The sequence below is a fragment of the Zootoca vivipara genome, chromosome 1 (assembly GCF_965207765.1).
Source record: "Zootoca vivipara chromosome 1, rZooViv2.hap1.1, whole genome shotgun sequence".
NCBI classification, from domain to species: domain Eukaryota; kingdom Metazoa; phylum Chordata; class Lepidosauria; order Squamata; family Lacertidae; genus Zootoca; species Zootoca vivipara.
The window spans coordinates 57,079,395-57,101,972 of record NC_142582.1 but is presented as its reverse complement, the minus strand read 5'-3'; the positions used below and the strand labels follow the sequence as shown (position 1 = coordinate 57,101,972).

General features: G+C 44.1%; 1 protein-coding gene across 3 annotated transcripts in view; it reads right to left on the bottom strand.

Moving 5' to 3' along the window:
* Positions 1–4,361: 4,361 nt before the first annotated feature.
* LOC118088695 (SITS-binding protein-like) overlaps positions 4,362–22,578 on the bottom strand; it is a 42,713-nt gene continuing 24,496 nt past the window's right edge. For all 3 annotated transcript variants that reach the window (XM_088665525.1, XM_060276685.2, XM_035122642.3), the window contains 5 exons: positions 20,830–21,098; positions 19,654–19,790; positions 16,212–16,333; positions 13,643–13,822; positions 4,362–4,705 (listed from right to left, as the gene is read on the bottom strand). In XM_088665525.1, the coding sequence (XP_088521651.1) occupies positions 4,532–4,705; positions 13,643–13,822; positions 16,212–16,333; positions 19,654–19,790; positions 20,830–21,098 (882 nt within the window). In that variant the 3' untranslated portion in view covers positions 4,362–4,531. The remainder of the gene's footprint in view (positions 4,706–13,642; positions 13,823–16,211; positions 16,334–19,653; positions 19,791–20,829; positions 21,099–22,578) is intronic.

Here is a 22,578-nt window from a genome sequence, read left to right as displayed (position 1 = left end):
AAGTGTGCTACCCTTGGCAGGAAATTTCAATCTCAAGTGAGGCAGTAGAAAAACTATGATGATAATAGACTAGGCAGGGGTATTCAGCAAAGGTCTGCCAGAGTAATTTCATCTTGCTCAGATTTAAAGCATACCACTTGGAGGGAGACCAGAGTGAAGCTTTGTCTGATATCATCCTTAGGCTGTATTCTGGACCTAAGTGGTTGTGTATAGGCCGTAACTGTGTTTCATAAATGCCTTGCCATGTTTTCACTACACTGTGACCTGGCTGCTAATTTCTGATGTTGCTGTAGGGCAAGCTGGCAAACGTGTGGCCCTCTAGATGTTGTTGGACTCAAGGCTTCCAATAGCCCATGGTCAGTGGTGAGGGATTATGGGAGTTGTAAACCAACCACATCTGGAGGGCCATAGGTTAACCACCCCTGTTGAAAGGCAATGGGCCCATTACGGAAGAAATGGGAACCTTGTGGCCCTCCATATGTTATTGGACCACAACCCATATCATCCTTGACCACTGGCCATGCTGACAGGGAGTTATAGAAGCTGGAGCCCAACAACTGGAGCTTTCCAAGATGGCTCCCCTCCGCCGGCAATAGATCAACTCCTGCTCTGGGTGGAGAGATTTGCGGGTGTTTATTATGATCTGCTATTATTTGTTTATTTAAAGATCCATTTCCTCAAAAGTCCAAGGCAGCTAACAATCTAGAAACAACAAATAATATAAAAAGTAACAAGGAACACATTTTACAAAGGGCTGCTTTAGGTCTTTTAATCTGGGGTGATAAATATAATTTGATAGACATTTATTTAGCCAGGGGACGTGGGTGGCGGTGTGGGTTAAACCACAGAGCCTAGGGCTTGCCGATCAAAAGGTCGGCAGTTCAAATCCCCGCGACGGGGTGAGCTCCCGTTGCTCGGTCCCAGCTCCTGCCAACCTAGCAGTTCGAAAGCACCTCAAAGTGCAAGTAGATAAATAGGTACCGCTCCAGTGGGGAGGTAAATGGCGTTTCCATGTGCTGCTCTGGTTTGCCAGAAGCGGCTTAGTCATGCTGGCCACATGACCGGAAGCTGTACGCCGGCTCCCTCGGCCAGGCTTAAAGCGAGATGAGCACCACAACCCCAGAGTCCGTGACTGGACCTAACAGTCAGGGGTACCTTTACCTTTACCTTTATTTATTTAGCCTGTCATTTTTTAGTGTGTGACAACTAGTTTTTAGGAAATCTCCACACGTCAATTGAGTAAGACTGCAATTCTAAACAGACTTACAAGGCTAGAGAGTCTACTCGACCCAGTGAGATTTACTGCTGAACAAACATGTATGGGACTGCACTACATAAGCGGTTAGTTGCCTTGATACTATACTTCTTCAGTTTATTTTACAAGGTAAACAAATAGACAAACCTCTGCAAAAAAGAACTCTTACAACATGAGGAACTATAGATGATGGGGAAAGGGATGAAAAGTGGAGCCCTAAGAAATATTTCTCCACTAGATGTCTCTACTACACAACATTTGTTAACAGAACTGAAAGAAGGCCCCTGGAGAAGAGAAAATGGAATTGTGCAAGGGATAAAGGTTGGATATGAGAAGAGCAAAAGGCAGCAATTCGGGCTTTCATCCATAAGCTGCATAAGCAAAGGAACTATGAGGTCACCCAATGCAAATAAAACAGGACAAGAGTGAGAATGCTGGTTTGTCAATGTCATTGTTTAAATTTATAGATTGCATTTCTGAGAGATGTTTTGTTGATAACTTGATCATGTCTGTGTCTTTATTGTAGGTTTCTTCTTCTGAGGCTGGAGCTTGAAATGTGGGTTTCTTGTTTTTAAACTGTGTCCACCCCCTGTAATTTATATTGCTTTATTTACACTGCATCACAGAGAAGGTATTTGCCCACCTTGTGGGCCCAGTTTGTACCACTACCAAAGAGGTAGAATCATAGAATTGTAGAGTTGGAAGGGACCTTGAGTGTCATTTAGTCCAATCATCCATGATGCAGGAATCTCAGCTGAAGCGTCCCTGACAGATGGCCAGCCAACCTCTGCTTAAAAAGAGGTTGGCAGGCAAAGTGTGATAGTTGTTTGTGGGAAGTCTACAATTGTACGGTTAAAATTTTTGCACAATCCTTTACATGTCTAGCCAGAGGCAACTCCCATGGAGGGGATAAGAATGCACCTTAAGAATCTTAAGTCAGACCCATGTTTTGTATGAAAACATGCGTTGGAAGGTCATCTGAAGTCTCTCATCAGCAACATGAACCTTCCACTTGTGTTAATGCAAATCAGTGCATTACCCCTCTCTGATACCTGAATCAGCCACAAGAGAGAGATACTTTGATGGCTCTTGAACATGAAAAGGAATAGTTTTGGCTGTGGGTTTCTAGATCTTTTTGGGTCTTGGAAGCACCAAGGTGCATCGATTCATGTAAGTCAGAATTATTAAGTTTATGTGCATCTCAGTTTTTTAAAAAAACTTCACCAAAAATATATATCACTTTTTCAAACTCATCTTAGACAGCTAATTCCTCACAGGATTTACAGATGAAATAAAACATTTTATTTTTACTGCTTTGTTAGACCAAGCTCCAATCGAGCACCGGTGATTGTTTGTTTTGTGTGGAGAAAGGGAGATATAGTCAGCCGATAGCTTTCAAAACAAAAGTAAATAATGGGAGATGTATGCTCTGTCACTGGACAAGGAGAGCACACAATCTTGAAAGAATGTCTAAAAAGAGAAATGCTGAAAGGTTCATGAAATGATGAGAACAACCCTCTGCTTCCCCCCCTAACTTATTTTTAAAGGCATCCCCACAAAGGCAATTGCCCTCCTTTTTCTTTTGCTCCACAGGTAGGCAGGCTTGAATTCCCCTCCTAATTTGCAAAGTCCGTTCTCTTTTCACAACCAAATTTTGGAGACATTTATGGAAAATAGCCTAAACAATCAAATCCGTCTTGGAAAAGAAACTGCATTTTGCCATGGGATTTCATCACAAACAGCAATCTGCTGGTGGGGCGGGGGAAGGACTAAGTTGATGGGGAACCCTTTTCAGCCTTGATGGCTATATTCCCTCTGAGCAACCTTCTGAGGACCACAGGCCAGCGGGGGGCAGAGCCAGAGGCAAATGTGAGTGGAGTCAGAAATGGAAACTTTTTTACAGGAAGCTCACAATTAAGATTGCCGGAAGAAATATCAACAAATTCAGGTATGCAGATGACACAACCTTGATGACAGAAAGTGAGGAGGAATTAAAGAACCTTTTAATGAGGGTGAAAGAGGAGAGTGCAAAATATGGTCTGAAGCTCAACATCAAAAAAACCCAAGATCATGGCCACTGGTCCCATCACCTCCTGGCAAATAGAAGGGGAAGAAATGGAGGCAGTGAGAGATTTTACTTTCTTGGGCTCCTTGATCACTGCAGATGGTGACAGTAGTCACGAAATTAAAAGACGCCTGCTTCTTGGGAGAAAAGCAATGACAAACCTAGACAGCATCTTAAAAAGCAGAGACATCACCTTGCCGACAAAGGTCCGTATAGTTAAAGCTATGGTTTTCCCAGTAGTGATGTATGGAAGTGAGAGCTGGACCATAAAGAAGGCTGATCGCCGAAGAATTGATGCTTTTGAATTATGGTGCTGGAGGAGACTCTTGAGAGTCCCATGGACTGCAAGAAGATCAAACTTATCCAATCTTAAGGAAATCAGCCCTGAGTGCTCCCTGGAAGGACAGATCGTGAAGCTGAGGCTCCAATACTTTGGCCACCTCATGAGAAGAGAAGAATCCTTGGGAAAGACCCTGATGTTGGGAAAGATTGAGGGCACTAGGAGAAGGGGACGACAGAGGACAAGATGGTTGGACAGTGTTCTCGAAGCTACGAACATGAGTTTGACCAAACTGCGGGAGGCAGTGGAAGACAGGAGTGCCTGGTGTGCTGTGGTCTATGGGGTCACGAAGAGTCGGACACGACTAAACGACTAAACAACAACAACACATACCCCTCTCTGTCCTCCATCCAGACAAGTGAGAAGCATTATCAGAGCTCAGGGACACATTCCAGCCAGGCAAAAGCACTCAAGGAGAGTGAAAAGCCTCGCCAGTGAGGGGTGTGGCCTGTAGAATGTTCTGAGGGTCAGACAAAAAGGCCGGACCACATTTGAGCCCAGGGCCTGAGGTTCCCCATCCAAGCCCCATCATCCTACCCACCACTCCCTGCCCTGCAAACTGGATGTTTCAACAGATTCTGCAATAAAGAGAACAGTTCCTGGAGCTTCAAGGTACAAAATTGTTGCAGTTGCTGTAGTCCCACCAGAAGCCCTTGGACAACTTTATAATTTTTGGCAAACAGACAGTGGGTAGTTGAGTCTATTTTAAATGCACACGTTTAATAGTTCTTTCAATATACAGACCCTGGAAACGTTGCAGTGGATTGGAAACTCTTTTCAGAAAAAGAACTTCCTTGTCAACATGGATGCTCTTGTCAGCAATCCTTCTCCGAGATACAGGGAAACCTGAGATCTGAGTCAGATTTGGAATCTAGAAAGTCTTAATGAACACAGGCACATCCATGAGAGAGACTGAATAGTTCCTGATGAAGGTCCCTCCATCAAACACCTGGGCTGTGTTGATGTCCTTCCACTTCTGACCTTCTCCGGGCAGGTAAATATCTCTTTGACGTTGCCCTTGTTTTGTTATTGGGGCAACAAGGACCTGAATTGAAAAAGAAATGTTAGAGGCATTGGAACATAGAAAACTGCTTTATACTCAGACCATTGGTACATCAAGCTCAGTTGTGTAGGCACTGCCTGCTTGCTGTATCTGGAGGCATGAGGCATTGAACCTGGGATCTAATGGATGTGAAGCATGTGCTCTACCAGGGCTGTAGCCTTGCCCTTAGAGTATGTAGTCAGAACAGAACACTGATAAATTCTGCTCACCCCCTCCAAGAGGTGGGTGGGGTTTGCGATCCTGCGTGGGGCTTCCCGGAACCAGGGTGCCACCCACCTTGGCTATAGGGTGGCCGTCGCACCACTGATAAAGTAAAGTTACAGGTAGGTAGCCGTATTGGTCTGACGTAGTCAAAACAAAATAATAAAAATTCTGCACATGAAAGCTCATACCTATGACAAACTTAGTTGGTCTCTAAGGTGCTACTGGAAAGAATTTTTTTATTTTGTTTTGATAAAGTAAAGCTCACTTGAAACCAGCACACTATTACCTCTTCTGATAATGACTTTGTATCATAACGGTTGCTTTGACACCATCTATTAAAATTCCACCCTTCTTCCCCAAAGATCCTAGGGCGGCAAACAACAAGTGATAGAACGATTACAAACTCTTGAAAAGATGTTACGAACGTCTTTAAAACAATTCCAATACTGATGCAAACTGGGCAAAGACTGGTCTAAAGAAAGGTTCCAGGAAGATGAGGGCAGCCTTTTTGGGGTTTGTTTTAAAATGCTGAGTTCTAAGGAACTAGAGTGCACAAATGTTCATCATTAGAGCACAATGGTTCTTTCCAAATTCATGAAAGATTATTTATGAGTGACAGGCTTAATCTTGAGTCCGAGTCCATACTTATTTTAATTGGAATTGCCAGGAGTTGCAAACATGACAGAACTGAATTTTTATCACAAATTTGAATCCCAGCCGCTCAGTAGAAAGGCCTGATGTTCTTAGTCCAATCTTTGGTTTTGCATTAGCTGTATCGTAAGAAAAGATCTCTTCTTGTTAATGCAGGCCATATTTCTATATTGGAAATTGTCCGATTCAATTTTAGAGATCCCCCCCCCGCTGCCCCATTTAAGTGATTTTCTGGGAGGAGATATGTGATGATATCTTATAAGTGCAGATTCCACTTGTCAGCTGCATTTTACAAATAATGTCTGCCATGAAATTGAATTTATGTTCTTTTTAAAATGCAAGGGCCAAAATAGTGGAATGATGACCTGCCTTGTTTGCAGAAGTGGATCTGCAGCTCTATAAAGTGTGAGGCAGATTTAAGTGGGAAAATGTCATTTTCTGCTGCCTGTGCTTTTTCTCTGAAACCCCTTTTATTTTTCTCCTAGTGGACCTCCATGGCTAAAAGGAACATTGGCTAAGCGGAAAACACATTTCAAATAATCTCACCTGGAAAAGCATAGATGGGGATATTTAATTCCCCTACTGATGCCATGCTTTAAATTGACCCCGTACCCAGGCACCAATTTAGAAGGAGTCAGGTAGACTCATAGATACGTCCTGCTGCCATCACGTCTAGTTCAAAGTTGGTGAAATGGCCACCTTTATTTTTCACAAGCTGAATACATCCATTGAAATCAATATAGAAGCACCAAGGTCTCAGGACTTGCTATACGTCAAAGCTCTGAGCCTTTCATGTTGGAAAGTGTAATGGCTTTTTACAAATGGCAATGATTTCCATTTCACCTCCAATAAAATGTACCTACTTCTAAGAACAAGGATTTTGGTACAGCGATGCTAGGACATTTGCCCTAGGCCTCTGTGCAACAGATAAGAAATATGTAATTGATGGTGACACTATTACGGTGCTAGCAGTTCACCTTATGGAATTAAGGAGAGGTCATGAATGTCTGTTTTCACTTAATTGAATCAGACGAGGCAGTGGGATTCTGGAGTGCAGAACTGACTAGGAATGGATTCTGACACAGAAGAATATATTAACTAGCCCCAATATAACCAGAAAAAGGCCACCTATTCCTGAGTTTATAACCATAAACAAAGGTAATAAAATATGAAGTCAATATAAATGTTTATACTAATGTCTCCATTCCACAAGGGTATTATATTTCTTTCACTCACAGAATTTCCATGCAAAGGAGATGACAGCTTTCTGACATACTTGATTTGTTCCCTTTCTGGGGCCTCTGTGTTTTACTACCGGTACTAATGTTTAAAGATCACAAGGACACAAGCATAAGCCTAGTACAGCGGCACCTCGGTTTTCGAACAACTTAGTTCCTGAACAACTGGGAAGCTGAATGCTGCAAACCCAGAAGAGGGTGTTCTGGTTTTCGAACTTTGCCTCGGAAGCTGAATGTGTTCCTGAGCTTCCGTTTTGCGTGTTTAGATCTTTAAACCTCCCTCTTAAACAAATTCAGACAAGACTCAAATTTTGGTATGGTTTTTGGCAGAATTTAGGCCACAACTTTATTGATTACAGCAAGTGAGTGGTTGCATAGGCTCTGGTTCAACTAGCTCCCTGCACTGTTGCAGGTAGTGCTGACTCAGGGCTCTATCATAGGTCAGCCTAGGGTGAACACCTGGAATGGCGGAAACTGGGGACATGCTATGTCCACCACCCAGGTGTCCCCCTGGACTCAGACACTGGCACAACCCCTCGCAGGGTTGACCAAACCATTGAGTCCCTGGATTCCTTTAACGGAATACCCCTTCACATACCGGTAGGGATGGCGAGAGTGCTCCCCCATCTCTATCACCTGAACAAGAGCCTACCCACAACCTAACAAGTTGTGACGATTTGCTACGCGGCAGGCGAAACCCAAGTGGCACCAGCCAATCAGCCAAGTGGGGGAAATTCCTGCCGTGTCCCTGTCCCAACGACAGATGACACACGACGGCATAGCAAGGTCAAGCGCACAAGCCCTAAAATAGGGAGAGGTGGGCAGGTGTTCTGATGCACTGACTGAAAGAGGGAGCTCTGAGTCACGTGCATGGGCATATATAGGCCCCTTGATCGGTTTGGCTAGCATTCCATTGGCCTGATTCAACCCAGCAATAAGGAACCTACCAATAGGGTGTTGTGGCTATCCAATCGTACCCACCCACAACACAGGGTTCGGTTGCCAGGTCGCACCGCAACACGTGCCCTCTTTGAGGGAGGACACAATTTCACTGTTGCGCAGCTCATTTGAGTCCCCCACATAGTAATTAAGGCTTTTTTCCTGCCATTTTTACCCTTGTGCTGCTCATTTAAGTCCCCCCCCCATCGAAATTAAGGCTTTCCCCTCCCATTTTTACCCTTGCACAGCTAATTTAAGTCTCCCCCATTGTAATAAATGCCTTCCGTTTCTAACTGCAGTGTTCTGAGGTGATATTTAGTGCTTTTGTTTTTGTCAGTGCAGGTAAGAAAAAAAATAATTTTAATTTTTATCATCTACAATACTGTCTTATTTATTTTATAGGACAGAACATTGATTATTGCTTTCATTTTATGGATCAATGGTCTTGTTAGATAGTAAAATTCTATTTTAGGGGTTGTTTTTAAAAGTCTGGAATGGATTAATCCGTTTTGCATTACTTTCTATGGGAAAGTACGCCTTGGTTTTGGAACGCTTTGGTTTTGGAACAGACTTCCAGAACCAATTAAGTCTGAGAACCAAGGTAGTACTGTAACATTTAAGAAGGCACTGCCATTCTGCCTCATTGCAGCTTTGCTTCTTTGTTCACCCAGCTGGATCAGCTAGACTCAAAGCAGAACACCTGATAGTGAAACTGATATCAGGCCCGGCTGTAGCTGCAGTCCCGGTGGCGCAGGGTGCCAGGGCGCAGGGGGGGGGGCGCTGCGCGTGGAAGCCGGCGCGATCTCCGTGCCTCAGTGCCAGGGCGCCCAACCTGCTCGAGGCGGCCCTGACTGATGTTATCTTCAGATGTTCCCAACCAGCACCAAAGATCGCCTTGCCTAGGAAGATCAAACTTTGACTAGGAAGATCAGATGACTGAAAATAACCCTTGGACTTGTAGCAAGGTCATTGTGCGTTCCACACAAGGGTGGCTGGGCAACCATCTGCCACAAGGTTTAATTGGTAAGTAGCTGTTCCTACACCCTCGCTGTCAGCCCAAAGTCCATTTGTCTGTGAGAGCAAGTGTGTTCTGATTACTTGCACCTCTACCTAGCCTGCTCCAAGGTGTATGGAACTTATTACAATCAGGCAAAGGCTGTTTGCAGGTATGTGAATCAGAATACAATGAGAAACATGCAGGCCCACCAGAGAGAATTGTGTATCATCTCTACTAAAAACATTCCAAGTTCTGTAAATAACATTGTCTAAGAAGACTAAGCACACCCAAACACACTCATTGTTCCACTCACTTGTGATTTTTCACTTCACAGAAGATATTAGGTTGCCTACATCTTTCACACCATTTGGCTGTTCACATGAGTTGCCATTTGTAGAAGTGGCCACTGTATTTGGGGCTTGTCACGGCAGCAAAATGTAGGAGTACAGTGGTACCTCGGTTTATGAACACAATTGGTTCCAGAAGTCTGTTCATAAACTGAAGCGTTCATAAACTGAAGCGAACTTTCCCATTGAAAGTAATGGAAAGTGAATTAATCTGTTCCAGACGGTCCGCGGAGTAAGCGTTCATAAACTGAAGCAAACTTTCCCATTGAAAGTAATGGAAAGTGGATTAATCCGTTCCAGACGGGTCCGCGGAGTACTTAAACTGAAGCGTTCATAAACTGAAGCATGGGTGTAATTGGTTCCGGAAGTCTGTTCATAAACTGAAGCGTTCATAAACTGAAGCAAACTTTCCCATTGAAAGTAATGGAAAATGAATTAATCCGTTCCAGATGGGTCCACAGCGTTCATAAACCGAAAATTCATAAACCGAGGTGTTCATAAACCGAGGTTCCACTGTATCCACATGATGTCAGTCCTACCCCCCATTTTTGTCTTGGACCTTTCTCCCATGTAAATGCAGGGATTTTCAATCATCTTACATCCTACACTTTAAAGGGGGGGAAAGGTCAAGGACCACACTGGGATGAGGTCCACATTTTACTTTGGACAGTACAGGAGAAGAGAATATCCTAAACCTGCACATTCTCTAATACAGTAGTAACCAAGACAATTTAAAGCATCAAAGCAGAAATATTGATCAAAAAGATTGTGATGAGGCAACTACTGCCCTTCTTAAAACAGTCGCTGTAAATTTTAGAAGGCCGCAAATGCACAAAAATCTCCATCACCCTTTGAGCGCTTAATGAGCCCTCAGTGAGAGTCTTCTTAATATGATTAAAGGCAACACTTTAGATCCTACCATGCATCAGCCTTGGAACTAAAGACACCCAAGATCAATGTGTCATTGCCTTGATCTGGGAGAAATATTTAAGTCTTTACATTAATCATAAGTTCAGCAAATAGGAAAGTGCTTCAAAAGATTTAATTAGATATTGGCTGTATTTGAAATGCTAACAGCAAAGGGAATTAGAATGTTAACTGATCTTTAATTTATTTCCAGTTGCTTGTTAATGCTAATTGATTATAACATTAATGGGGCACCCAATTGCCTTATTAATCTAGACAAACAAGATCTGAAATACTTGGAGGCATCATTGGCATGAACATCTCATAGAAATCAATGTTGTAAGAGAGAGGGCTTGCAGAGAGCAGCCCACTCTGCTTACTTCCATCAGATGGGAGAGCAGCAGCAAGAGCAGCAAGGCAGGAAGGAGGTTCCAGGGCTCTAGCAGCATACTGGAGCCTCAACTGCAGTTGGGAAGCAGAGAAGAAGGGGTGGAGCCAGCTGCATCAGAGGGTGGAAAGGAGAGGGAAGAATCAGCGGCAGCTGAGGAGAAAGGTTTGACACAATGGGGATCCCATAGCGCCAGTAGGAGGGGCATTTTGGGGATGAGTCTTAAAGGCTGGGTCAGAGCCCGCTAGAGGCTATTGCGGGCTTCTGCCCCATGCAGAGTAGACATGATTTGAGACATCTCACCACTGTATATAGCATGCACAATAAAACTCTGAAAATCCAGAGGAGGTGTGGAGTGCTTACTCGGGAGTAGCCAACACCCATCTGTGACAAATGTCATAAACAGTCTTCCTTGTTTCAAGATGCCTCTAGGTGTGGACAGCTAGTACCACCACCCATACCTCCTTTTGCCCAAGTCAATGGCATCATAAGGAAAAGGAACTGGGTATTCCTAGAGCGGTGGAAGATTCTTCTCCAACATGTAAAGACACACATAAGGAGGAGATGGTTATTTAAATTTGATAGTGGACAAAAAGGGGGGCAGCATTTTATAGTTCTTTATTTGCATTCTTTCCCTCCAATCTCATATACAAACTTACACCAAGTCAGACTGCTTGCCCATCTAGCCCAGTGGTCTGCTCTTCTGACTGGCAGTGACTTTTGAGGGTCTGAGGCAGAGGACCTCTTCTTCATCACCTACTATCAAATCCTTTTAACTGGACATGATGCCAGGGATGGGAACCCCCCCCCCCAAAAAAATCCTGGCTATGCCCATGTGCCACCTTCATCAAGAGATCACTATGAAGAACCAGCTTACTGAGCACATAACTGTGTGACCCAGCCAGTTTCAGTGGTTCTTTGGGCCAAGGTCTGTTTGCAACCCATCATTCCTAAACTTCTATCAATGTAATCCAGAATTCCTTTTCACAATCAGCCAAGGAGAAACAAATCATGCTTCAACAGAATCAACGGAGACATGTGCTTAGATTGTTACCCAAACAATAAAGTTGATATGGAAAGTGGTCTTCATAGAATGGGCCTCTAACTGCTATCTCCAAAGGGTTGATCTCCAAAGGGTTCCAGTCCATTGAAGAAAAGACTGTGGTATTGAATCCCTATACTATACCACCTCATTTATTTACGGGGGGGGGGCATGATTCAGTGATGCAATAATGTGTGATTCAGCATGTTTTTATTGAAAAGTGTCATATGAACCTTTGGGTATAATCTATGGGCAGTCAACAATGTAGAACTTTATCAAGTAGATTTTAAAGCCTGCCACCGTAATCTGTGATTATTGTATCAGCAGAACACATGTTCTTATAGTATCCTCATTTCCTCAGTTTTGACTTTTATTTATACAGGTGAAAGGTTTTTTTCCATGCTAGCAAAAAAACAACAACCAAAAAACCAGAAGCTTCACTGGAGATTCAGCCAGTCATGCTATAATAAATCAAGTTGATCTACCAGGAATGCCCCATAAAACATCACCTCCTGCACAACTAGCCACACACAGAAAAAGTGTAACATTCAGCTACGTCCAACAGGCTTTCCCGGTCTATTGTAGAAGACTCTAAAGTAAACCAACAGATGGGTGATGGATTTTCCAGGATGACAGTAGTAGGAGCCATAGAAGGGGGAGGGGGGTTGAGGTGGAAAGAAGCGTGAGAGGAAATGAGAGAAGTGAAAGTGAGATCTAGAATGTTACTGAATGGAAAGCCCCATATTTCACTCTGGTACGGTAGGCATTTGCTTGCTTTGCTAAAAGCATTGTAAACCTGCTGGTTGAAATACTGATGTTGCTGGGCTTTTGTGAGGCTGTAGAAAATGTCACATAAATCACAATCACTCCAGTGAACCCTCTGCCAAAGGGAAGGCAATGGTGGGAAACCAGCGAGGAATGATAAATGTGATGTAGTGGCTGGAAAGAGGCGGCATTGAAAGGGAAAGTTTTAAAAGCGCTATTTACTTTTCTTACCTAATGGTTGACCTAGTAAGGAGGTCACAGTGGCCTGGTTCATATGACAGGGAGAGTCAAACTACACGGAAGGATGCATGAATCTGTCGCATTTCGGTTTGTCTCTGTTGCTCCCCCCCCCAAAAAATCTTAAATTCAGTTCTCCACTTTCTGCATCTAATTTTCAAATTCAGGCATTCCACCAATTTATTTAACAGCATTGTGATAGGGATTATTTTTTTAAGGGATCAAACATAAAGCTAACATGAGATTTATGTTTCCCCACACACTGCCGCTACGTGAGTTTCTGTTTTTCATGAACTTTCCATTCTGACTTCAAGATCCCGTTCCTGAATAGTCACAGCCAAGTTAGACTTCATATATGAGGATTTTCATGTCCCAGCAAGCATCACTTTGGATCTCCTTGCACTGAATCACATCACCCATTCTACTGCCTATTTGCTCAGTTAGAAGAAAGCTTTCAAACACTGCTTGGGTTTTCACCATCCGGTAGTTTTGTGTCTTTTGTTCATCTCTGACTCTGAGTCCTTCATGATTAAGTTAAACAGCATGGATCCCAACACAGATCATTGGAAGACCTCGTGGGTGATTTTCATCCATTGTTATTAATACACTTTTATTCTTAATCTCTTTTCTGTTTTTAATGCTTTAATGTTGGAACCTTCTGGTAACATTTTGTAGGAATCATTTGGGAGGAAGATGATAGAGATAGAGACATATATATGTATATGTATATATATGTATATATATATACACACACCAAATATATAATATCCACTGGATCACATATCTCTCTCTTTTCCTACAAAGAGCAAGAAGTTGGGCAGGTGATGTTCAAGGTCCCTTCCATCACTATCATTGTATGATTTTACATTCTGACTGGGCAGTCTAAATGTGTCTCATTCCAAAACTTTAGTGAAGCAAGATTTCCATTACAGAAGTCATGCTGATTCCTCCTCAGCAAAGTTAATTCTTCCATGTTTTCACAATTCTAGCTTTAATCAATGTTTTCTGCCAATTTTAATTTATGAGGGTTTTCTATCATCAAGTATTCTATTTTACCTTTGTAACTATACATGAATTTTCAAAACCCATAGAGAACTGAAATGTTCAATACTCTAATATAAATCCAAATGCCTTATAGAAAATACTCAGTCCCTGAGATGCCCTTCCTGATCCAAAACATGCTGGAGTATAATTTATTTCTTTACCTCATCTCCTATGAGAAATTCATCATCAATTGTAAAGGTAACGGACTCAGTGGGGCTGAGCCACCATACAGGTCGAAAAATAGGGTATCCTACAGAGAGCCACTCCTTGCTGTATTTTTCAACAAGAGGCACCACAAAACTCTGATGTGTCTGAACATAGTGCCTGGTGAGATTCAGCACCTGAAAGAAAGGAAGTTCAGCATATTATTTTAATACGCTGTGGAAAAGAAAATAGAAAAGCAGGTATTTTAGTTTGATTCATGTTTTCCCAAAGGGAGTAGATACAGAGGGTGGAATTCAATGTCACACTCTCTTAATCATTCCATCTGCACAAGCATTGCAGCTTCCACAAATGGGATTCCACCCTCCCCCACACTGTGTGCTGTAATGGGGGTTCACCCAACTGAGCCAATTTCAGAGTGTACACAGGGGAAGGAAGGTGGGGAGCTGTGTTGTACAAGCAAAAGTCCTCCTGACAGGGATGCCTAGGTGAATCCAACCCAGAGTAGCCAAGAAAATATGAATTTAGTGGTACAGTATTGTAACCCCAGCCTATCTAAGTCTCTCATCCTTGAGCTTGGATGAAAATCATCCCTTCAGTCTCTTATCATGCTAGTCTTTACTATTACTACTATGTAGCCAGCATTGTGTCGAGAGGAGGAGAAGGGCAGCAACCACAAGCAAATTGGTATAGAATATTTAGAGCAAATTCTGTAAGGTGGCCTTCTTTTTTCAGAAAACTGCCTTCTTTGAAGTTTCAGCTGAGCTCTAGAACATAGCTAAAGGACTAAGAGAGCATAGCTAAAGGACTAAGATAAGAAGATTAGTATAAGCAGAATTAATAGCGGGAGAAAGAATGTGGAAGGGGAATTAGAAAGGAGAGATGGGGCACACAGCATGAAGCAACCAGGAGGGGGGCGTAATTTGAACTGATTAAGAGAATAAAAAGTAGAAGACTGTGAATGGTAAAATGCCATGAGCAAGGTATGCAGCAGAATTTAGGGCTGAGATCAGAATTTAAGATGAGGTATAAGAAAGCCCTGGTGATAGCTGAGGCAATAAAGTACAAGAACTTGAACCAGAGTTTCTATGAAATCAGAAAAAGCAAAGGTTGGCAGTGTTAAGAAGAAAAATATTGCAAGACCTGGCACCAGAATCTTTTGCTGAAGAACAACACAGAGGCAAATTTCTCTCCCCCCCCTTTCTCCATAACACACCCACCCACCCCATGTGCAAAACTGAAGCTCACAGACAGCCCTACCTTTGGGCAAGTGAAGCAGCTTCCCTAGGCAGCAGATGTTGGGTGGAGAGGCAGCAATTACAGCCACCTTGCTGCTCCTCCTAAGTCCCTATGTTAGAGGACAGAGCTATATATGCTACATGGCATGTCCTGGCCCCCATAAGATAACTTGCTGTCTAGGTGTGGCAGAGGACCCTGTCCTACCACCAGTGTTAGATTAAGATTCAACTGCTGGTCCAGTTAGCTTCTGTATGTGAAATGGACCATCTTGTCCTTCACCTCAGGCAGCAAAATGCCTTGGGCCAGTCCTGGATGAGAGTACTGATGATGTGTCAAGGAAGATGGAAGTGATGATTTCAGAGAAGGCCTACAGAGTATACTGTTTAATCCACCTTAAACTTTGGTGGTGGTGAATCATCCAAAAGGAGACATTGTGGAGATAAAAAAATATGAGTGAGAACTGAGGGAGAGAATTCGGGAACCAAGAGAGATTGTGTCCTCCCTCAAAGAGGCCACGTGTTGCGGTGAGACCTGGCAACCAAACACTTCTGTTGTGGGTGGGTACGATTCTATAGCCACAACACCCGATTGGTAGGTCCCTTGATGCTGAGTTTAATCTGACCAATGGGACGCTAGCCAAATGGATCACGGGACCTATATATGCCAATGCATGTGACCCTGAGTTTTCTCTCTTGGTCAGTGCATCAGAACACCCTCCCACCTCTCCCTAATTTAGGGCTTGTGCGCTTGACTTTGCTATGCCGTCGTGTGTCGTCTGTCGTTGGGACAGGGGCACGGCAGGAATTTTCCCCACTTGGCTGATTGGCTGGTGGCATTTGGGTTTTGCCTGCTGTGTAGCAAATCGTCACAACTTGTAAGGTTGCGGATAGGCTCTTGTTCAGGTGATAGGGATGGGGGAGCGCTCTCGCCATCCCTACCGGTATGTGAAGGGGTATTCCGTTAAAGGAATCCAGGGACTCAATGATTTGGTCAACCCTGCGAGGGGTTCTGCCAGTGCCTGAGTCCAGGGGGACATCTGGGTGGTGGACATAGCATGTCCCCAGTTTCCACCATTCCAGGTGTTCACCCTAGGCTGACCTATGATAGAGCCCTGGGTCAGCACTACCTGCAACAGTGCAGGGAGCTAGTCGAACCAGAGCCTATGCAACCACTCACTTGCTGTAATCAATAAAGTTGTGACCTAAATTCTGCCAAAAACCAAATCAAAAATTTGAGCCTTGTGTGAATTTATTTAAGGGGGAGGTTTAAAGGTCTGAACACGCAACAGAATATTATCATTAGCATACCCGTGGTAGTTGATATACCTACCCAGTCATCACAACAGACCCATGGTGGAGTACGGAAAGACATCACAGGAAGGAAAGTCACAATCTGCAGCCATCTAATATATAGCTCTTCATTGATCAGAAATTCATTTGCAAGACTTCCTCCTGCACAGCACAAACAAATAAAAATGGTTGGGCAATAGGAAAACTGTTATATTAAGAATTCAACTTTAATCTTCGATCCAGTAATTTAGGAACAACCAGGTTTGTGGGAGGAGGAGGGGTGGGGTTCATTGGTTTGTGTTTCTTGTTCTTGTTCTTTTTTGTTTTTATATTGTGTTTTACGTTGTGAACCACCCTGAGATCTACGGATCTACAAATTTAGTAAATAATTATAATTATAATGCCCTCCAGATGTTGTTGGACTACAACTTCCTCCCTCCCTGACCATTGGCCATGCTGGCTGAGGCTGATGGAGGCTGGAGCCAACAGCATCTTGGGAACACCACATTGGATACCCTGACCTAAAATTTCATGCAAGGAAGTGAATTTGTTGTCCAGCTGCATGATTTCTTTATCGAAGTAGAAAAGTGCCAGGCCCCCACATACATAAATTTAAATCTTTTTATGACCTGCAGAGACATGACTTCTTAATCCAACATGACAGAAACACCTTCTAGGTAGTGTAGTGAAGGGACGCTTATAGACTGAAAAGTCTTGGGAAGCCTTGTGCCAAAACAGTTCTGCCCCATCCCCACCCACGGAAGGTACCGGTAGATGCTGAGGTGTACACCCATACAGCTTGTTTGCCAAATGGGAAGAATGAACTATAAGCTTGAAACATAAACCCATCTATATTAGCAGGCTGCAGAGACCATCTTAAAATCCATGCATATCCAGAAAGATAAAGCAATTCCACAGATGCTACCAATATCACTTGTAATAGGAAATATTGTGTCCTGTCACCCCACTCAGGGTTTTGTAGCGTTTTAATACATCCAAAATACCGTACTTCGGCATGTAATGCAACATGATGCCGCTTCATCTAGCTTCATAAATCCTGAAGGGGGTTGGAGATCATAACACAGGCTTCCTCCACCAGAGCAGAAAACTGAAATAAGGAAAGCATGCTGCAAAGGGGAGCAGGCCGATTTCCTGGTGAAATACTAGGTGTTGGCTAGCGGGTGAAAGGGTGAGGGTCAAGAGAGGATTCTTATTAAAAATCTTGCCTCAGGCTTAAAGAGCCCAATTCCTTCAGAAAAGGGAATTGCTTTCCAAAACAGAATATTTTGTTCTGAAACAGCCTCACATTTTATCGAAAGTGACAGCTCACTGTGAGAACAAGGAGCACATGGGCTCTCTCTTTTCAGCACGAAAAGCGGGATTTACTACAGGGTTCCATTGGTTCAAGTCTATTGTTTTAAAAAACTCTTAATATTTTTATATCTCTTGCCACAAAATTTTACCTTCTCTTCTAAGAGACATAGATATTGTTATAGGTATGTTCGTGTGTGTGTGTGTGTGTGTGTGTGTATGTGTGTATGTGTACACAAAGCAACAGATAGGATTTTTAAGGCATCACACAGCACTTCGGAAAGTGCTGGTTCCCAGAGGGATGCAGTTACATGCAATACCAGAAGGGTGATATTCAACTTAAAAATGTGGGAACTCAATGACTTCCACTTGTGCAACAGGACGTCTGTCCCATGCTATCCCAAAACCTGCTCCAGAGGGTTGGAGGAAAACCCCAGAACAGATTTAGGAGCCACATGGGGTGGGGGGAAGTCCAACTGCGTAACAGAAGTTCTTCTGCTTGCTCAAATAAAAGCCTAATATCATACATTTATTACAGTAACCAATAACACAGAGATATTTAACTTTTAAAGCAAATGTTTCCACTTCTGGCTTCTTCAGTATACTGTACCTCCCCCTGGGCCTTACAGGACTGCAGTGTGAAGGGAGAATTGCCCCAAAATGGGAGCCCTGTACAAATGGTGCAAAATCCCTCCACCTGATTTCAGGGAATTCGCCTGCAGCCCCTTATGGCACAGCCCTCAATGCTTGCTAGGCCTCATAAACTTTCTGAAGGGTACGGGTGGAAGAGGGGAAGAGAACGATTGTTTGTCCAAGCTACCTTCCCAATTGTCAGATGCATCCCGATTTTTTTACAAATGGACTGATCTGGAAACTTTGTTCTCATTACACAGTTTCCCCCCAGGTATGCATAACTCTGAACGCTGAATCCAGATCTTTACATTGCAGTATGAAATGAAGAAATTTAAACCTGCTGCATGTGGTTCAGTACATCAACGTCAAAATAAATGAGAACTTTAAAAGGCTTTAAGGGTGTTTGGCTGTGTGCAGGACTGAATCAGAGACCTTTTGCATGCCAAGCATGCGCTCAATCACTGAGCTATGGGGTCGATGCGATCCATGCTACAAATCAGTTGCAGTCCAAAAGCCCCTGGGCTTTTGCTAACCGGATGAATGAAGCTGGGATGCCATTACTTCTATTTCTAAACACTTAAAAAAACAAAACAAAACAAAACAAAAACACCACCCTCTAATTTTGGCAGAACTGAATGTATATGCAATTCCTGTTTAATTTTTTTGAATGCTTAAGAAATGTGTTGGCCAATTCTTGTCAACAGAAAATCAATTAAATCTAATGGTGCACCAAACAGAACTTCAGGCACTGATGTCCCTTAAGTTATGCTTCATGACCATAGTTGATTAGGCAAGCAGATTATATGCATTCATCTCCCCTGCAGGAGCATAGAAAGCTGCCTGATGGTCCATCTAGCACAGTATTATTTAGAGAGGCAGTAGCCAATATAGTGTCTTCCAGATGTTGTTAGACTCCAACTCTCATCAGTCCTGACCACTGACCTTGTTGTTTGGGGTTGATGGGAGTCAGGGGCGAACAAAGGCGTTGTGACATCCGGGACGGGGCGTCGCTACATAGGGCGCATGTGTGACGTCGCTACGTACGACGCATGTGGCGTACGTAGCGATGCTGCACATGTGCTGTACGTAGTGGTTTGCTGCCGCCGCCGCCGCTCCACCACCGTATGGATGGTGCCAGGATCCCTGTGTCACTGCTACAGCCGCGCACGGAGGATCCTCTACATGCGGCTGTTGTGGCGACGGTGGGATCCCACTGCCATCCATCCGACGCTTGAGCGGCGCCAGCGGCAAACCGCTATGTACAGCACATGTGTGGCGTTGTTATGTACAGCGCATGCGTGCGACACCGCACATGTGCTGTACATAGCGGTTTGCCACCGGCGCTGGGATCCATGTTTCAGACATGGGTCTTTTGCAGCCCTTCCTAGAAATGCCAGGGATTGAATCTGGGGCCTCTTACACACAGCATATGGGCTCTGCCCATGAGATCTGGCCTTTTCTCTCAGGGGCATATTCAGCCCTTCTATAAAACAGATTCTAAGAAGAACTGGGAGAAGTTGACCTTAAAATAACATTACCTATTGCATCCGGAATAAAAAAGTTATAACCAAGAAGACTGTAATGAAGCACCGATGGAATAATCCCTTTCAAACCAGCGTAGCTCCAGTCGGACTGGCGGGGGTTCATTTGGAGAAAGAGCGGCAGGTGGCTGGATCTAGAAGCAGCAGAAACAGACCAAGAGTCAGACAGGAAACATTGAAAGGCACAGTAATCATCAGCCTTCCCCAAACTCAACACCCTCTAGATGTTATGGGATCACAACTCCCATAACCCCTTCACTTAGCCATGCTGGTTGGAGCCGCTGGGAGCTGTTGTTCAACAACACCTGGAGAGCACCAGGTTGGGGGAGGCCAACTTAAGGCATAGGTGCAGCATTGCATCAAAGTCACAGACAGCATTGCCACATGGCAGCTGAGGTGGCTTGGCTTCATGCTAGGGTTGCCATATTTTGAAGAGTAATAAAGAGGACACACCTGACAACTTCTACTTTTAACTATGGGTAAAAAATATATGGTAAAGTACCCCTGGACGGTTAAGTCCAGTCAAAAGCGACTATGGGGTTGCGGCGCTCATCTCGCTTTCAGGCCGAGGGACCCGGCGTTTGTCCACAGACAGCTTTCCGGGTCGTGTGGCCAGCATGACTAAACTGCTTCTGGCGCAATGTAAATGGCATTTACCTTCACGCCACAGCAGTACCTAATTGTCTACTTGCACTGGCGTGCTTTCAAACAGCTAGGTTGGCAGGAGCTGGGACAGAGCGACGGGAGCTCAGCCTGTTGTGTGGATTCGAACCGCTGACCTTCTGATTGGCAAGCCCAAGAGGCTCAGCGGTTTAGACCACAGTGACTCTCATTTTACACACCCATGAAAAACAGGATGTGCCCTGAAAAAAAGAGGACATATGGCAACCCAGCTCATGCAAGTTGAAGCCAGTTTTCTGGAAAGGAAGAGCCCATGCTGAAGGCACATCCATGCCTCTGTGCATTAGCACACACTGTCCCTCCACATCTCTCCTTCAGATTACAGTAGCACCAGCAGCAAATGACAAGGACAGAGAAACGGGTGGAAGTGGGGTGTGAGATTTCTCCTAAAATAAACTTTGAATGAAAGGGCAGAAGAAGGGGCAGAAGATGGTGCACACTGATAGGATGCCCTCGGAAACAGACAGTTTGGAGAGTTATCCTGAGACGAACCTCGTGCCGGCGCTAATTATTGATGAGTTTCCCAATGCAGCTGCCATTGAGGCTAAAATGTGAATGTACTTATCCCCTCCATGTTCTGTGGGAGGTGGGATTGCTTGCTCCATAAACCAATTGCCTTCGCCACTTTCGAAAACCAAATACTCTGCTCCCAGTCGCTGCCTCAAGAGGCTCACTTGGCCCATGTACCAGAGCACCGCAGCCTGGCTGGTTACATTTAGCTGAGCAGAAATCTGCCCTTTCCATCTGGTGAGCAGCGGCACCTGCAATAGGAAACAGCCATCAGAAGAGAACAGCAGAAGCATAAAGGGCTCGGCTGACTTCCTGGTTCACCTCATGTGCAGGTAACCAGTGCAGGGCCCCCCAGAAGGATATGGGCTCCAACTCCCATCGGCCTCAGACAGCATAGCCAGAGATCAGGCATGATAGCAGTTACAGTCCAGCAATATCTAGAAGCTACCATATTGGATGTTCCCCTGCCTAAAGTAATAGTTGGCAGTGCCAGATTAAGGGCAGTGCAGGGACCATTTGTGAGCACATAGTTTCAAGGTTATGCTCTCTGAATGGCAGTACTCCTTGCCTCAAATCCTGAGCAGAATCATAGGAACACAGCATAGAATATTTTTTATAGCTAATGTGCATTTTCAAAACAAAGGCATCACTCTGTATTCATGTGTATCATGGGCACTGAGACAATTTTATTAGGCAATAGATTTATTTATTTAAAAAATGAAAGCCTGCTACATTACATTGCTTAATAAAACATGCTCTGAAATATATATTTTTGTAGACACCACTGAAGATATAGCTATAATTTCCTGAAATTGATTATAGGCCAAGGAACCATTATTTAGTTACAGCTTAATTATTGATTACAAGGGCCTTACTAGACATGATGTGGGAAATAAATGATTAGGTATCCTGCCATGATTTAACTTCCCTAAAAGTTGCTGTAAGTGACCCAACTCTCACACACCCAGTTTAGACTGAGTTTATCGCATGGAGAGAAAGGTTTCCCCTCCATATATCTTCCTTTCTATGACTGTATTGGATATTTTCGCCTCTGCAGCTCAGGGAGGGTGATTTGCATCAAGGCTTTGGTACAAGGAAGGAGGGTAAAACCCCCTTCCTACCATGTCAGGGCTCCACCCAAGCAGGGGTCATGATAGCTGCTATCAGAAGAAGAAAAATGCTGATTGGTAGTGCTTGCAAAAGCACAGGGCTTTGCAAGTGCAAACACTCAACTTATTGTCAGCTCCTGCAGACTCCTGTGTCTTGGTTCATTGAGTGTGATTTCAAACTGCCCAGGCAAAATAAAGCACTTCCCCTGACATCACTGTGATGCCAGCTGAATGACAAGTGGGCAGTCCCATCTACTTGTCAGAATGGCCAGCAGGGGGCAGGGTGAGGGACCTAGACATCCAATCCGCAGGCTGGAAACAGCTCCTCAACCCTGCTATAGAGTCATAGAATGGGAAGGTACCATGAGGGTCATCTAATCCAGACCCCTGCAATGCAGGAATCTTTTGCCCATTGTGGAGCTCGGACCCACAACCTTGCAATTAAGAGTCCCACATACTACCAAGTGGGGGGATCCAATCACGCATCTCCGACATAACATGTGCTTTGGCTCCTTTACGTCTGCCAATGTATGTTGAGCAAGCCGAGAAAGCCTTATACCTACTGGTTCCTTCCAGGCTAGGACCCTCTAGATGCAATTAGTCAAATGCAAGAGGTGATATT